The sequence below is a fragment of the Carcharodon carcharias genome, chromosome 22, assembly GCF_017639515.1.
Source record: "Carcharodon carcharias isolate sCarCar2 chromosome 22, sCarCar2.pri, whole genome shotgun sequence".
Lineage (NCBI taxonomy): Eukaryota > Metazoa > Chordata > Chondrichthyes > Lamniformes > Lamnidae > Carcharodon > Carcharodon carcharias.
In genome coordinates this window covers 2,198,029-2,216,696 of record NC_054488.1, presented here as the reverse complement: position 1 = coordinate 2,216,696, position 18,668 = coordinate 2,198,029, and the positions used below count along the sequence as shown (strand labels likewise).

At 43.7% G+C, this 18,668-nt stretch overlaps 2 protein-coding genes across 7 annotated transcripts in view; both read right to left on the bottom strand.

Moving 5' to 3' along the window:
* The window catches only part of LOC121293899 (epsin-3-like), a 525,584-nt gene that overhangs the window by 86,730 nt on the left and 420,186 nt on the right, over nt 1-18,668 (bottom strand). The gene's annotated exons all lie outside the window — the stretch shown is intronic.
* The window catches only part of LOC121293900 (probable ATP-dependent RNA helicase DDX41), a 67,822-nt gene continuing 58,812 nt past the window's right edge, over nt 9,659-18,668 (bottom strand). Inside the window, 4 exon segments of the mRNA XM_041217351.1 lie at nt 9,659-9,788; nt 9,790-9,821; nt 11,122-11,232; nt 15,440-15,511. Coding sequence (XP_041073285.1) covers nt 9,684-9,788; nt 9,790-9,821; nt 11,122-11,232; nt 15,440-15,511 — 320 coding nt within the window. The 3' untranslated portion in view covers nt 9,659-9,683.

The following is an 18,668-nucleotide window of genomic DNA, read 5'->3' as shown; positions in this document are numbered from 1 at the left end:
TCAATTCCACATCAGCAAAGATAAAATGACTGATAATCTGCTTTAGTGATGTTGGTTGAAGGATAAATATTGACCAGGGAATTAAAGGGTCTTTTCAATCAGGGCAGGCAGAACCTCGGTTTGATGTCTCATCTAATAGAGGGCAACTACAATAGTATTGAACTCCCTTAAGACACTAGATTGTTAGCCTAATTTTTGTGCTTAAGTCCTTGAAGTAGGATTCAAACCCACAACCTACTGACTCAGATGTCAGTGGTATCCGCTGCACCAGAGCTGACAATGAACATCGAACTGAACACCCTCCCTATGGATGAATCTCCATCTATATCAAAAAATGTGAGGAGGAAATGGTGCCTCCGTGTACCCATAAGCACAGCGCCAATGAAAGCACTGTATTAAATCAGCGGAATAGCCTCGCAAGCCCAGCCGCGCGGGAGTTTTGGGAAAGCTGTGGTCAGAACGATGCGAAAAGAAACTCCGCCAACCGTAATACAACAGCGTCCGGGAAAGCAAAGCACAATCCCGGAAGTTTGCAAAAAGCTACCCTAGTGTCAGAAGCCTTTTCTTTTGCATTGCAAAGCACAGATTATTGCAAAACATCACCGCTCCAGACTGTCAGTCAGAATTCACTGCAACCCCTACCCTGTATCAGATCCAGCCCCTGATGTTGCACCCCACTGTTGGGGAATCTCCCCTGCTCTGCTGGAGTCATAGTCCGCACGAACCGAGATGATTGTGATTGTGGGACGCCAATCATCTTAGTCCCAGGCCAGCGCTGCAGGAGATCATCAGGGTAGTCTCCCCAGCCCAACCATTTCAGCTGCTTCATCCATGACCTTCCCTCCATCAGAATCACAGAACTGTTCCAGCATTAAGGAGGCCATTCGGCCCATCGTGCCTGCACCTGCTTTCCAAACGAGCAATTCACCCAGTGCCATCCCCCTCTCTTCTCCCCATAACCCAGCACAAATTTTTTTTTCCTTTTCCGATAATCTATTTCTATCTTGAATGCCTCGATTGAACCTGCCTCCACCACACTGTCCGGCAGTACATTCCGGATCTTAACCACTGGCTGCATGAAAAAGTTTCTTCTTATGTCTGCAATGCTTCTTTTGCCATTTGCCTTAAATCTGTGCTCTTGTTCTTGATCTTAGTTTTTTTTCCCATTTGACTCTGTCCAGAAGGCCAGAAGTGAGGGTGTTCACTGATGATTGCACAATGTTCAACACCATTCACAACCTCAGTTACTGAAATTACTGAAGCAGTTTATGCCTGCAAACAGCAAGACCTGGACAACATTGAGGCTTGGACTGATAAGTGACATTCGTGCCACACAAGTCCCAGGCAATGACCATCTCCAGCGAGAGAATCTAACCATCTAACCTTGACAGTCAATGGTTCTTCCATCCTGAATTCCCCCATTATCAACATCCTGGGGGTTACCATTAACCAGAAAACTGAACTGGACTAGCTATATAAATACTGTAGCTCCAAGAGCAGGGCGAATTTTGCATCAAGTAACTCACCTGATTCCCCAAAGTTTATCTACCATCTATAAGACACAAATAAGGTGTGTGATGCAATACACTCCACTTTCCTGGATAAGTGCAGCTCCAACACTCAAGCAGCTCATTTGATCAACATCCATCCACCACCTTAAACATTCACTCCCTCCACCACTGGCAACTCTGTGCAACAGTGTACACCATGCAGGAATGCACTGCAGCAACTCACCAAGGCTCCTACACTGAACATAGAAACTAGGAGCAGGAGTAGGCCATTCAACCCCTCAAGTCTGCTCCGCCATTCAATATGATCATGGCTGATCCTCTATCTCAACGCCATATTCCCGCTTTCTCTCCATACTCCTTGACGCCGCTAATAGCCAAAAAATTATCAATTTCTTTCTTGAATATACTCAAGTGACCCCGGCCTCCACAGCCTCTGTGGTTGACCACCCTCTGAGTGAAGAAATGTTTCCTCATCTTAATCCTACATGTCCTGCCCTGTATCCTGAGACTGTGGCCCCTGGTTCTAGACTCCCCAACCAGGGGAAACATCCTTCCTGCATCCAGTCTGTGTAGTCCTGTTAGAATTTTATACGTTTCCATCTGATCCCCTCTCATTCTTCTAAACTCTAGTGAATACAGACCCAGTCGAACCAATCTCTCCTCATACAACAGTCCTGCCATCCCTGATATCAGCCTAGTGACCCTTTGCTGCACTCCTCTATGGCAAGTATATCCTTTCTTAGGTAGGGAGACCAAAACTGTGCACAATCCTCCAGGTGTGGTCTCACCAAGGCCCTGTACAACTGCAGTGAGACATCCCTACTTCTGAACTTAAATCCTCTCGCAATGAAGGTCAACATACCATTTGCCTTCCTAATTACTTGCTGTACCTGTCTATTTACTTCCAGTGACTGGTGTACAAGGACACCCAGATCCCTTTGTACATCCACATTTCCCAATATATCACCATTTAAATAATACTCTGCCTTTTTATTTTTCACACTGAAGCATATAACTTCACATTTATCCACGTTATACAGCATCTGCCATGTGTTTGCTCACACACACAACTTGTCTAAATCACCCTGAAGCCTCCTTGCTTCCTCCTCACAACCCCACCCAATTTTGTGTCATCACCAAACTTGGAAATACTGCATTTGGTTCCCTCATCCAAGTAATTTATATATATCATGAATAGCTGGGGCCCCAAGCACTGATCCCTGCAGTACACCACTAGTCACTGCCTGCCACCCGGAAAAAGACCCATTTATTCCCACTTTCTGTTTCCAGCCTGTCAACCAATTCTCAATCCATTCCAGTATATTACCCCCAATCCCATGAGCTTTAATTTTGCCCACTAGTGTCTTATGTGAGACCTTATCAAAATCACAGAATCACAGTGCAGAAGAGGCCCTTCAGCCCATCGAGTCTGCACCGACACATGAGAAACACCTGACCTACCTACCTAATCCCATTTACCAGCACTTGGCCCATAGCCTTGAATGTTATGATGTGCCAAGTGCTCATCCAGGTACTTTTTAAAGGATGTGAGGCAACCCACCTCCACCACCCTCCCAGGCAGCGCATTCCAGACCATCACCACCTTCTGGTAAAAAAAGTTTTTCCTCACATCCCCCCTAAACCTCCTGCCCTCACCTTGAACTTATGCCCCCTTGTGACTGACCCTTCAACTAAGGGGAACAGCTGCTCCCTATCCACCCTGTCCATGTCCCTCATAATCTTGTACACCTCGATCAGGTCACCCCTCAGTCTTCTCTGCTCCAACGAAAATAACCCACGTCTATCCAACCTCTCTTCATAACTTAAATGTTTCATCCCGGGCAACATCCTGGTGAATCTCTTCTGCACCCCCTCCAGTGCAATCACATCCTTCCTATAATGTGGGGAGCAGAACTGCACACAGTACTCCAGCTGTGGCCTCACCAAGGTTCTATACAACTCCAACATGACCTCCCCTACTTTTGTAATCTATGCCTCGATTGATAAAAGCAAATGTCCCATATGCCTTTTTCATCACCCCACTAACATGCTCCTCTGTCTTCAGGAATCTATAGACACACACGCCAAGGTCCCTTTGTTCCTCAGAACTTCCTAGTCTCATGCCATTCATTGAATACTTCCTTGTCAAATTACTCCTTCCAAAGTGTATCATCTCACACTTTTTAGGGTTAAATTCCATCTGCCACTTATCTGCCCATTTTACCAACCCGTCTATATCTTCCTGTAGCCCAAGACACTTAACATCACTGTTAACCACCCGGCCAATCTTTATGTCATCCACAAACTTACTAATCCTACCCCCCACATAGTCATCTATGTCGTTTATATAAATGACAAATAGTAGGGGACCGAGCAGAGATCCCTGAAGTACGCCACTGGACACTGGCTTCCAGTCACTAAAGCATCCTTCTGTCATCACCCTCTATCTCCTACAACTAAGCCAATTTTGAATCCACCTTATCAAATTACCCTGTATTCCATGTGCATTTGCCTTCTTTATAAGTCTCCCATGTGGGACCTTGTCAAAGGCTTTGCTGAAATCCATATCAACTACATCAACTGCACTCCCTCATCTACACACCTGGTCACCTCCTGAAAAAATTCAATCAAATTTGTTAGGCATGACTTCCCTCTGACAAAGCCATGCTGACTATCCCTGATCAAACCTTGCCTCTCCAGGTGGAGATAGATTCTCTCCTTCAGAATTTTTTCCAATAGTTTCCCTACCACTGACGTGAGACTCACTGGCCTGTAGTTCCCTGGCTTCTCTCTACAACCCTTCTTAAATAGCGGAACCATATTAGCACCTCCCCCGTGGCCAGAGAGGAATTAAAAATTTGGGTCATAGCTCCTGCAATCTCCTCCCTTGCCTCCCTCAGCAGTCTGGGACACAAATCATCTGGACCTGGAGATTTGTCCACTTTTAAGCCTGCCAATACCATCAATAGCTTGTCACTCCCTATATCAATTTGCTTAAGAACCTCACAGTCTCTCTCCCTGAGTTCGATACCTTCATTCTCATTCTCTTGGGTGAAGATGGATGTGAAGTATTCATTCAACACTCTAGCGATGTCCTCTGGCTTCACCCATAGATTGTCCCCTTGGTCCCTTATGGGTCCTACTCTTTCCCTGGTTAGCCTCTTCCCACTGATATACTTATAGGATATCTTGGGATTTTCCCTCCTTTTACCAGCCAGAGCTTTCTCATATCCCCTCTTTGCCTTCCTAATTGCTTTCTTAAGCTCCACCCTGCACTGTCTGTACTCCACTAATGCCCCCGCTGATTTGCTTCCCTTGTACCTGCTAAAAGCCTCTCTTTTCCTTCTCATCGTAACCTGAATATCTCTGGTTATCCATGGTTCTCTGGGCCTGTTACTCCTTCCTATCACACTAGAGGGAACATGTTGAACCTGTACCCTCCCCATTTCCATTCTGAACGTCCCCCACTGCTCCTCTGTAGATTTCCCCACAAGTAGCTGTTCCCACTTTACCTTGGCCAGATCCTGCCTTATTTTGCTAAAATCCACTCTCCCCCAATCCAAAACATTTTTTTACAACTTGTCTATTTCTTTGTCCATGACAAACTTAAACTGTACCATGTTGTGGTCACTATCAATAAAATGCTCCCCCACCACCACCTCAGCCACCTGTCCGGCTTCATTCCCCAGAATTAGATCCAGCAATGCACTGTCCCTTGTTGAACCCTCTACATATTGACCTAAAAAGTTCTCCTGTACACATTTCAAGAAATCCACTCCATCCAAGCCCTTAACACTATGTATATCCCAATAATGTTGGAAAGTTGAAATCACCTAATATCATTACCCTGTTATTGTTTTTTAACACACCTCTGCAAATTGTGCACATATTTGCTCCTCAATTCCCCGCTGATGATCTGGGGGCCTATAATAAACACCTAACAATGTGGTTGCCCCTTTTGATTCCTAAACTCTACCCACAAAGCTTCATTCGATGCCCCTCCAAGATATCATCTCTCCTTACTGCAGTACTGACTCCTTAACTAATAACACAATGCCTCCTCCTCTTTTAACCCACTCTCCTGCATCGCCTGAGGATTCTATATCCTGAATGTTGAACTGCCAATCCTGCTCCTCCCTCAACCACGTCTCTGTGATGGCTACTATATCAGCAATTCCAAATGTCAATCCTCAGCCTTAAACTCATCCCGTTTACCTGTAATACTCCTGGCATTAAGTAGAGGCCATCCAGCCTTGCCTTACTCCCCTTGAAACTTAATGCACTGTACTCCCTCTGACTGATTGTTCTACTGTATTATGATGTGTCCCTATTCTGCTAACATTCTGTGTCGCGTCCCCCTGCTGAATTAGTTTAAACTCCCACAGCACCACAAACCTGCTCGCAAGGATGTTAGTCCCACTCAAGTTCAGATGGTAGACCTAATAATGTAAAGCCTACTTGAAATCCAAATATACATCACATCCACTGGTTGCCCCTTATCTATTCTACTAGTTACATCCTCAAAAAGCTCCAGTAGATTGGTTAAGCATGATTTCCCTTTCATAAACCCATGCTGACTTTGTCTAATCCTGTTAATGCTTTCCAAGTGTTCTGTTACCACGTCTTTTATAATAGACACAAGCATTTTCCCCACTATTGATAGTTAGGCTAACTGGTCTGGTGATTCTCTTCGTTCTTTCTCTCCCTCCTTTTTTATATAGTGGGGTTACATTTGCCACCCTCCAGTCTGTAGGAACTGCTCCAGAAGCTATAGAATTTTGAAAGACGATCACCATTGCATCCAATATTCCCAGGGCCATTTCCTTTAGTACTTGGGATGTAGATTATCAGGCCCTGGGGATAATCAGGCCTTTAACCCCATTATTTGTTTTTATTCGTTCACGGATGTGGGCTTGGCTGGCTGGGCCAGCATTATTGTCCATCCCTAATTGCCCTTGAGAAGATGGTGGTGAGCTGCCTTCTTGAACCACTGCAGTCCATGTGATGTAGATACACCCACAGTGGCTGTTAGCGAGTTCCAGGATTTGAACCAGCGACAGCAAAGGAACGGCACCCCCAGCACTATTTCTCTAGCACAATTTTTTTACTAATACTGATTTTCTTCAATTTCTCCCTCTCACTAGGCCATTGGCTCCCTAACATTTCTGACAAATTGTATGTGTCCTCTTTTGGGAAGACAGAACCCAATATGTGTTCAATTCTTCTGCCACTTCTTTGTTCCCCATTATAATTTCCCCGTTTCTGACTGTAAGGGACCTACGTTGGTCTTCACTAATCTTTTTCTCTTCACATATTTGTAGAAGCTTTTTACAGTCATTTTTATGTTCCTTGCAAGTTTACTCTCGTGCTCCATTTTCCCCTTCTTGATCAATCTTTTAGTCCACTTTTGCTGAATTCTAAACTGCTCCCAATCCTCAGGCTTGCTGCTTTTTCTGTCAATTTTATGTCTCCTCTTTGGATTTAATGCTATCCCTAACTTCTTTGTAAGCTATGTTGAGCCACCTTTCCTGTTATTTTTTGGCACCAGACAGGAATGAATAATTGTTGTAATTCATGCATGCTTTCCTTAAATTTTAGCCATTGCCTTTACCACTGTCAACACCCTTTTAGTAAGGTTCCCCAACCCATCATTGCCAACTCGCACCTCACCCTCGTAGTTCTCTTTAGATTCAGGGGCCCTAGTTTTTGATTCAACAGCACCTTCTAAACCTGCGACCTCTAACACTTAGAAGGACAAAGGCAACAGATATATGGGAACACCACCAATTGCAAGTTCCCCTCTTAGCCACATACCATCCTGAGCTGGAACTATGTCACTGTTCCTTTCACCATCACTGTGCAAAAATCCCTGTAACTCTCTTCCTAATAGCACCGATGATGTACCAACACCACATGGATTGCAGGGGTTAAGGTGGCACCATCACTGCCACCTTCTCAAGGGAAATTAGGGATGGTCAATAAATGCTGGCCTTGCTAGTGAAGCCCACTTCCCAAGAACAAATTCAAAAAGGGACAGATGTCCTGGGCAACCCAGATAGATAATGTTATGACTGCTGAGGAAATTTCCATTGTCCCAGCTAACCTTCGATGTTAATACAAATCCTTGTGTTCATGTGATTAACTTTGCTAGAACTCAAAGCAAATTCCCTCCTAATGAACGTTAAGCTTAAAATGATCTATCAATCCCTTTACTCCTCCCTTCTCTCAGTTTCAAGGCCCCAAACGCCCCTTCGAAGTGGAACTGTGATTGTACTTCTTTCAACTTAGGCATTTACATGTGTCACTGTTTATGATGTGGGGAGATCAACGCACAGATGTGATTGCTTTGCAGAACACCTCCATTCAGTCCGTAAGCATAACATTGAGCTTCTACTCACCTGTCATTTTATTCTCAACCTGCTCACATTCTGACCTTTCTGTCCTTACCCTGCTACAGTGTTCCAATGAAACTCAACACAAGCCTGAAGAACAGCATTTCATCTTTCAGATAGGCACTTTGCAGACTTTTGAACTCAATATTGAGTCTCATTTTACATTGTGACCTCTGTCCCCATTTTGTTTTGTGTTTCTTTGCTGGTTATTTTTTTCTTCTCTCTGCTTCAGACAGCTGCTATCTTGCCAATCACACTTCCTCTAGACACATCTTTTGTGTCTTTGCTTGTCTTGTTCCCTCTACCTTTGGTTTTTGCATCTTATCACAGACCTTTCCTTTTGTTCTTCTTCCCACCCCTCCTTTCACTTGCTCAAACATTACATTTCTAACTTTACCCAGTTCTGATGAAAGGTCACAGGGCCTGAAACGTTAATTCTGTTTCTCTTTCCAAAGATGCTGCTGACCTGCGGAGTATCTCCAGCATTTTCTGTTTTTATTTCAGGTTTCCAGCATCCATTTGCTCTTGTTTCAGTTCCTGTATCTGGTCTTTATACATCTTGGTGATTGCTTCCCTTTCTAGCAGTTTTCTGGTCTTCCATTTACTGCTTAAGAACACCCCTTGGGGCAGCACCCAGTTCATCAGTTTTACTTTGTACTATTCTATACACAAGATCCATTCTCCCAGCTTCTGCATCACCTTTCTGATTTTATCACTATTCTCAGGCTGTAAAATAAGATATTGATTCAGACAGAGACTCTCAAAGCTGCTTTGTGTCCTCTGACTATCTATTCACCTCGACACAACCTACTCTTATTCTGCCTCATGCTTTCTTCTCACCTCCAGTTCCTCTGTTTACTTTGTTATTTTCTGTGTTGGCCACAGAATTATCAATACTTTCAAATAAGGCTGTTTAATTTACTTTTTCCTTCCGTAAGGGGGGGCCATTTAATGTAATTCTAGTATTGCTGAAAAAAGAGGCATGTTTTCAAAGCTTTTCATCTTGCACACAAGGGGGAGACACAAAAATGCCAAATTCCAAAGCGAGCACATTTCTACTGCTGAGGAAAGAGTACTGAATGGTTGGAAGTTGACTTGGTTGAGGCACTGCCATGGAGATTGCACCAGGGAGCTATTGTCCCCCAAAGTTTTGTTAATTTCAAAAGACACAATGCCTGGACATGTTCCTTTTGCCTGCAAAGGACGGGTCTTCTGCCTATGAATGTATGTGCAATGGGGGTGGCTAATGGAAAGTTGGGGTCACCTTTGCATTTCAGGAGGATCCTGGAGTCAGGAGCAATTTTAATAAGAACGTGGGAAGGGTATAGAGAGGCACTAAACAAATTGCTTCAGAAATAATACTTTATTTTCAACAAAATACAAATTACTTTCTTGGTCAGTTGAGCGTTGGACACATCAATGAAGATCACCAAAACCAAGAACATTCATCAAATATTGAGGATTGTGCAAGGATATATTCCATTTACTGAAGTCCACTGTTGAGATGCAGGGTTGACAAAAGCCGACGCTGTTCTTCAGGCTCTTAAACATCCCAAATAAGGTAGCAAACTGCATTACAAGCTGGAGTTTTCTGCAACAATGAGATGCTCCTTTCTAAAATTATAGGTAAAAGTGCTTTCAGCCTGGTCAAGAAAACATGAACTTGGGAAATGCATGGAGCTGACCACAGAATCTCACACCTGGTTCTCTCTCTCTCTCTCTCTCTGTGGTGCACACATTTGGTCCAGGAGCTGCTGGTTCCACTGGGGAGGGTGTGAGGTTAGAAGTCCATTGAGCTGTGAGCCAGGTAGTCCTTGCGCCCGATGTTGCTGACCTGCTTCGTCTGCATGGCCTCCAGTTTCGGACAGTCTGTGATACGATGGCCCCAAACCACCACAAAAGGTGCAGCCTCTTTCACCTGCACAAAGAACCAGAATTACACACAAAATAGCAAACACATTTCCACCAGACCTCAGGTGGCCTCAGTTCTTGCAGTGCCTACATCAACAAAGCCCTTCACTCAGGGATACTTGCCACTAGCTGTTTAAGTAAATACAGTTGTTACAAACAACCATCAGGCCCTTTCCCACTTTGCTGAATAAGTCATTCAATGATCAAATGCCAACATTTATCCAACAAACTCAAATTGTATGAGGCCCCAAGCAAACTAAACAGCTGGGTTGGGGCTGGGGAGCAGAGCATGCAGTGAGGGGAGCCAGGGGAGGACATAAGGAAGAGCATACTGGTGGGAGAGGGGAGAAGCAGGAAGAGCAGCCGGTGGTAGGTGCAGCGGGCTGGGAGGGGCCTGCAGAGATTGGGAGTGCATGCAAAGGTGGGGTTGGAGAGGACATAGGGTGGAGGGGTGTGGTTGTATGGGAGGGGATTTATTAGCAGCTCTTGTATAAATAAGGTTCTCACTGATGCATGTCTACTACAGAGTACAGACCCCAACATATCCAGCGGGCATGATCACACAAGCAGAGGAAAAAATGCCAAGCTGAAACATGCTTTTATGAAAAACAAATATATGGAACATCTCATCGTTTGTTCCCAGTCCCACCAGGTCAAGAGAGGGAAATCAGTTAAATAAACATTATAAGGTAGATAAGTCCTGTGAATTTGCTTGTCAGGCAGAATATATCTCATCAACCAGGTAGAGAGTATAGCATTAAACCCACCCAGTCTGCAGAGAATGCACTGTTTCAAACAGTGCCAGCATTTATGAAGGCCTACAATAGTGTTCCCAGTTTTAGCCTGGTTTTAGGTGAGGGGTGCAGGGAAATCCTTAGAGCAGAGGCCTAGGTGCTTTCTGCAAGAGAGACAGAGGAAAACAAAAGAAACAAGCAATCTTTTAAACCTGGTTTCACTGACATTAACACAAACCAGGCAGTCAGTCACCTGTGCACCTCACTGTCAGGTGTGTGGAGAAGTGTAGATATCGGGGAGAAATTTAATTTTGAAAAACTCAGTGATCTTCTGAAGCGTTAAACAAAAATGCTACATATCATCCAGAAATAAGCTGGTCTCAGTGCAGCCTAACACTGCACCACCCAAAGCCCAGCCCTTCTTGTAATCTTGCTATGCACAGAATGACTGCTTTATTTCCCTGCACTTCGACAGATGTGAGGTGTGGTATGGCACAAGGCTTCCTATTCCGCTTTTTCAAAGTCAGGCATCTGAAAGTAGAAGGGTTAAGCTGATGGCCATTGTCAGTGTACCTCCAATATCCAGCATTGTCTCATCTCCTGTCTGGAGGACCTGGAGAACAGGTGGGACTTTCTGCTTAGCTTCCAGTAACAGAGCCTTCAAATCCATCAACACCGATTCGTCTGTAAGGGAAACATGCGTTAGTGAACCTCAAAAACACTAAAATGCAATGCAACAGTTTATTTCTCATAGTTTACATTTAAAGTACCAAATATGAATACAAGTCTGTCCAACACAATAGCCCTAGCAGCAATTGAACAAAGCAACAGTATGTGCTACCCCACAGATTTTTACATATTTGCACACCCACACCTGAAGCCGGTTACTCTTGGCCATAGAACAGCTTCACAGAAACTGGCTGAGGTCCAGCAACAAGCATTTTTCACAAGTGACCATTCTTCCCATCAATCTGGATACGAGTGTCTGCAGGCTACCTGATCCTGGCTCACATCCCAACCAAAATTGATTCTGTCCATGCCTAGTATTCACACACGCACTTTGCAATGCGAGACATGGCACAAAGGGCCAGAGTAGAAATCTTTTCCTTCCTGAGCCTAAGGATATTGCATCTAATGAAGTTCCCCGCCTACCAGCCAGACCAAGGTCAGATAACTCAGCTCAGAGAGAAAATTCACTAAGGAGAACCACGATTAAATGAAAGAAGGGTTTCAAATAAAATACACAATTCTACCTTCCGTGAGAGCCAAGTTAAGTACGTTCAATCGTTTCCAAGTGCCGTGTTCACCCACATCCTGTTAGCCGTACAGCCCAGAGTGTGTGTTTATTGCCCAGAGTAACTCTGAGGGCAGAATGTTCTGCCGGCTGGGCGGGCGGCCCAACCCAGTCTCCGGTGGGGAGCCGATCCCCGCCAGACAAGTGGGTCCTCGCCACCTTATTAAGTGGGTGGGCTAATTAAGGCCCGTCCAGCGTGAAGTTTGGCAGGAAGCGCTATGCACTCCCTGTGCAAGCGGGGGGGATTCCCCAAAAGTGAGAGTGCGCTCTTTCAGGCATGTGCACGACAGAACGCACATCTCCCCGAGGCTAAGTGCTGCCTCAGGGAGATCACTTACACTTTTAAAAAAAATTAAAAATAGAAGAAAAAAAATTCCCTAACATGTCCCCCTGTCACATGAGATGGCACATGTTATAAATTACAGTAAAACTTTATTAAACTTTTTAGACCCCTGCATGAAACCTCATCCTGCCGGGGTTCTCTATTCACTGCTGGGGCTCCTGGCCTTAAGGTCGGATGGGCAGTTCCTTTAATTGTTTCAATGATCCTGTCAATGGCCTCAACTGGCCATTGACAGGTCGGCGGGACCACAGCTGATTTTGCTGCGCCCCCATCTTCCTGAAAATTTAAATGGTGAGCGGTGAGGTTGGGGGGTTCCACCCGACATCATCCCGCATCATTTTACACATCAGCGAGCGGGCCCCACCTCCTGCTCACTGACAGCAAAATTCTGTCCTAAACTCAGACTCAGATATTCACAGAAATAGAGATGGGGAACAGGGGGAAGGAAAAACACCCATTTAACAGCACCTTGATTTGTAGTTGTTGCCAAATAAAGTTCCTCTCACCCTGTTTCAGTTAGGAACTCAAAGATGCAGTCACCATAACATCTACTGTAAATTCATAAGCCAGTTTACTACAGTCTTCCAGTTCCCTATAATTTGCAGTCTGTGTTGAAATACAGCAAGGCATGGACAACATTCAGGCTTCAGCTGATAACATTCACCCAACACAAGTGCCAGGCAATGACCATCTCCAACAAGTGAAAATCTAACCATCGCCCCATGATATTGAATGGCATTACCCACTGCTGAATTCCCAACTATCAACATCCTGGGGGTTACCATTCACCAGAAACTGAACTGAACCAGCCACATAAATACTGTGGCTACAAGAGCAGGTCCAAGGCTGGAAATTCTGAGGAGAGTAACCCACCCCTGACTCCCCAAAGCATGTCCACCATCTATAAGGAACAAGTCAGGAGTGTGATGGAATATTCTCCACTTGACTGGGTGAGTGCAATTCCAACAACACTTAAGAAGCTCAACACCATCCATAAGACATAGGAGCAGAAATTAGGCCATTCGGCCCATCGAGTCTGCTCTGCCATTCAATCATGGCTGATAAGTTTCTCAACCCAATTCTCCCGCCTTCTCCCCGTAACCTTTGATCCCCTAGTCTCTCCTACTAATGAAAACATCTTCCCCACGTCCACTCTATCCAGGCCTTTCAGTATTCTGTAAGCTTCAATCAGATCCCTCCTCATCCTTCTAAACTCCATCGAGTATAGACCCAGAGTCTCAAACGTTCCTCATATGTTAAGCCTTTCATTGCTGGGATCATTCTCATGAACCTCCTCTGGACCCTCTCCAGGGCCAGCACATCCTTCCTGAGATACGGGGCCCAAAATTGCTTACAATATTCTAAATGTGGTCTGACCAGAGCCTTATAAAGCCTCAGCAGCACATCCCTGCTTTTATATTCTAGTCCTCTCGAAATAAATGCCAACATTGCATTTGCCTTCCTAACTACTGACTCATCCTGCAAGTTAACCTTAAGAGAATCCTGGACTAGGACTCCCAAGTCCCATTGCACTCCAGATTTCTGAATTCTCTCCCCATTTAGAAAATAGTCTCTGCCTCTATTCTTCCTACCAAAGTGCCTGACCTCACACTTCCCCACATTGTATTCCATCTGCTACTTCTTTGCCCATTCTCCTAACCTGTCCAAATCCTTCTGCAGCCTCCCTGCCTCCTCAATACCACCTGTCCTGCCACCTATCTTTGTATCATCTACAAACTTAGCCAGAATGCCCTCAGTTTCTTCATCTAGATCATTAATGTATAAAATGAAAAGTTGTAGTCCCAACACTGACCCTTGCAGAACTCCACTAGTCACCATCCAGGACAAAGCAGTCTGTTTGATTGGCAACCCATCCACCAACTTAAACATTCATCGCCTCCATCACTGATTTCTCAACTATTTACAATCTACATCAATGATTTGGATGAAAGGACTGAATGTATGATAGCTAAGTTTGCCAATGACACCAAGATAGGTAGGAAAGTGTGTTGTCAAGAGAAGCTAGAGAGTCTGCAAAGGCATATAGACAGGTTAAGTGAGTGGGCAAAGATTTGGCAGATGGAGTATAATGTAGGTAAATGTGAACTTGTTCACTTTGGCAGGAAGAATAGAAGAGCAGTGTACTATTTAAATGGAGAGTGACTGCAGAACTTGATGGTACAGAGGGTGCCCTGGTACATGAATCACAAAAAGTTTGAATGGAGGTACAGCATTGGCTAGAAAGGCAAATGGAATGTTGCCATTTATTACAGGAATGGAATATAAAAGTAGAGAAGTTTTACTGCAACTGGGCAGGGTTTCAGTGAGACCACATCTGGAATTCTGTGCACAGTTTTGGCCTCTATTTGAAAAGTTTCATTAGCAGTGCAGAGAAGGCTCACTCAACTCAACCCTGGGATGAAGGGTTTATCCTATGAAAAAAAGGTCAAACAGGTTGGGCTTATACCCACTGCAATTTAGAAGAATGAGAGGTGATTTTATTGAAACATACAAGATCCTGAGGGCACCTGATAGGATAAATACTGGGAGGATGTTTCCACTTGTGGGAGAGACTAGAACTAGGGGACACAGCTTAAGAATAAGAGATCTTTTTAAGACTGAGATGAGGACAAATATTTTCCCTCATAGTGTCTTTGGTCTGTGGAATTCTCTTGCACAGAAAGCTGGGGAGGCTGGGTCATTGAATTTATTCAAGGCAGAGTTAGACAGATTTTTAATTGACAAGGGAGTCAAGGGTTATGGGTGGAGACAGGAGGTGGAGTTGAGACCACAATCAGATCAGCCATGATCTTACTGAATGGTGGAACAGCTCAAAGAGCTGAATGGCCTGCTCCCAAGTCATATGTTCCTATGATGCAATGGCAGCTGTGTGTGTACCATCTACAAGATGCACTGCAGCAATTCACCAAGACTCCTTCAACAGCACCTTCCAATCCAACAATCCCTAACACATACAGGACAAGGGTAGTAGACACATGAGAACACCACCAACTGCAAGTTGCCCTCCAAGCCACACATCATCCTGACTTGGAACTATATCGCTGTTCCTTCACTGTCACTAGATCAAAGTCCTGGAACTCCCTCCATAACAGCACTGTGGATGTAGCGGCATCACATGGACTTAAGAAGGCAGTTCGCCGCCACCTTCTCAAGGGCAGTTAGGGATGGGCAACAAATACTGGGCTTGCCAGCCATGTCCACATTCCATGAAGGAATTAAAAAAAAAAACTTACCACAAGCTTTGTTGATGAATGTTGTGGCTATCCCTGTTTTCCCTGATCGACCGGTACGTCCAATTCTGTGAACTGAACATAGAGAAAGTGCTCAGATTTAAGGGACTTGCAGAAACAGAGCCCCGCAGACAGTAGCCAAATTCATCAGCAACACAAAGACCAGGTATCATACTGGGAAAGTGAACTGAGTAAAGGAAAGGATTTACATGGATTTGACTTGCCACACACTGGAGTCTAGGGCATTATATTTTGAATACACGTCTATTAATTCAGGGACTGGTTGAGCTGTAACTTCATGGAGATGTGCATCAAGCTCAACTTAAACCACTAAACACAATGATCTTCTGCTCTTCAATTTTCCCCTGTTCCTGAACAAAAACCAGAGGTGACTACATTTGATATTAGGTTTGAGAAGAAGTGAGAAAACAACAACTTTAAATTTAAGCAAGGCAAACTTCGAAGAGATGAGAAATGAATTGCTAACAGTAAATTGAGCTGAGCTGTTAACGTGCAATCATACAGACAGCGGGGAGTATTTGAGGAAGTAACTGACAGAATACCAAACCAGCACATGCGGTAAGTAACCATGGTCAACAAATAAGACAACAGACAGTATCAAGTTAAACGCTTTACACGAATAAAAGCAAAAACTGAAATCCAAGAGACTGAAAGAGTTATAAAATGCAAAAAAGGGTTAAAAAATGAAGTAATAAGAGGTGCAGAAAGTGAATCTAAAGAAAAGGGTTATCAAAGCTAACATTAAAGTTTTTATAAATATTAAGAAAAAAAAGAGTAGATACACTCCTGGAATGGATAGTACAAGGAAATCTAAAAATAAGTCAAGGGAAGAATTTATCGATTTTAATGCAAGTTTAAAAAATGTCAATGGAGGAAATAATGGGACTTAAGATAGACAAAACCCCAAGACCTAAGAACATAGGAAATGGGAGCACTGTTAACTAGGATTATGGCTGATCTTCAACCTCAACTTCACTTCCCTGCCCAATCCCCAAAGCCCTTGATTCCTTTGCCCTAAAAATCTTTCTCCACCATGGATATACTCAATGACTGATCATCCGGAGTTCTCCATGATAGAGAATTCCAAAGACCCACAAGAAGGAGGTCCCTTTTCCTGAGATTGTCACTCCATGTTCCAGATTTCCCAGCCAGGAGAAAGTCTCACAATGGTTACCCTGTCAAGCCCTCTTAAGAATTTTGCATGGTTCAATAAAATAATCTTTCATTCTTCTCAACTCCAAAAACTATATGTCCATTCTATTCAACCTTCCCTCATTGGACAGCTCTCTAATCACAGAAATCAACCTAGTGAACCTTCACTGCAACTCCTGTGAGGCAAGTGTACCCTTCCTTAGGTACAGAGCTAAAACTGTATATGCTATTCCAAGTGTGGTCTCACCAAAGCCCTATATAATTGCAGCAAGACATCCTTATTCTTGGAACAGTCCAAACAAGAGTCATATTCAACTCGAAATGTCAACTCTGTTTCTCTCTCCACAGATGCTGCCAGATCTGCTGAGTTTTCCAGCGCTTTCTATTATAATTTCAGATTTCTAGTATCTGCAGCATTTTGCTTTTATTTATGTGAATAAATTCACACTTCTCCACATTATAGTCCATCTGCTACCTTCTTGTCCACTCAATTGTCTATAACCCTTTGATACTACTAGTGTCCTCCTCACAGCTTCCCACCTTTATATCATCAGCAAACTTGGATACATTACACTTGGTCCCCTCATCTAAATCAATGATATAGATTATAATTACTTGAGACCCATGCACCAATCCCTGTGGCACTCTACTAATTACACCCTGTCTTCCTGAAAATGACTTGATAATTTCTACTCTGTTTTCTGATATTAAGCAATCTTAATATTATCCCACAATCCCATGAGTATGACAAACCTCTTGTGTTGCAATTCATTGAATGACTTCTGAATGTCCAAATATACAATGTCCACTGGTTCCTCTTTTTCCATCCTACAAGTTACAACTTCAAAATACTCTAACAGATTTTTCAAACATGATTTCCTTTTCATAAGCCATGTTGACTCAGTTTAACCACACTGTGATTTTCCATCTGCCCTATTACCATATTCTTACTAAAGATTCTGTCATTTTCCCTACTACTGATATCGAGCTGGCCTGTAGTTCCTTGTTTTCTCTCTCTCTTCCTTCTTGAACAGAGAGTTTACACTTGCTATCTCCCAATCCACAGAGGGTTTCTAGAGTCACAGAGGCAGTTCCAGAAGATCAAAGTCATTACATCTCTCCAGCCGCCAATTTTAAATGCAATAAAGACTTGCATTTACATAGTGCCTTTTGTGATCTCCCAACGCCCCAAGCACTTGACAGTCAATAAAGTACTTGTTGAAGTATAATCATTGTTGTAGGAAAGAGGGCAGCTAATTTGTTCCCACAGTCAGCAATGTGATATGACTAGAAAATCTTTTTACTGACATTGACTAAGGGGTAAATGTTACCCAGGACAGCAGAGCTTCTCTGCTCTTCTTTGAAAAAGTTCAATGGAATCTTATACACCAACATGAGAGAGCAGACGGATCTTGTTATAACATTTCATCTGAAAGGCAGCTGCTCCAACAGTGCAGCTCTCCTTGAGTGCTGCACTGTGGGAATGTTTGCTCAAGTTTTTCTAAAAGATCCAAGGCGGTTTGTCAGCTTTTAATCCCTTTAACTTCTCCAGTACCTTTTCTTTAATAATATTAACTGCTTTAAGTTCCTCGGTCTCATTAGACCCTTGGTTCACCCACTCCTTCTTTGTGTCTCCTACACTGTTCCATGTCCTGCCATTTTCTTATTCCCCATTACCATTTCTCCTGTCTTTGCCTTTAAGGACCACACTTTCTTTTGCTAATCTCTTCCTTTTTACTGATAGAAGCTCTTGCAATCTGCTTTTTTATTGCTAGCTAGTTACTCTCAGATTCCATTTCCTTCATTTATCAATTTGATACTGGATGAATTAAATTTTCAGACTGAGCTCGATAGGTTTTGTTTGGTAAGGGTATCAAGAGATACGGAGCAAAGGCAGGAAAATTGAATTGTGGTGCAACCATGATGTAACCAAATGATGGAACAGGTCCGAGGGGCCAAATGGCCTCTTCCTGTTCCTAAGGTACAATTGAAGAGTAGACCATACACTGATGCAGTCAACCAGATCAACACCAGATTCAAAGGGGCCCATACCTCGTGT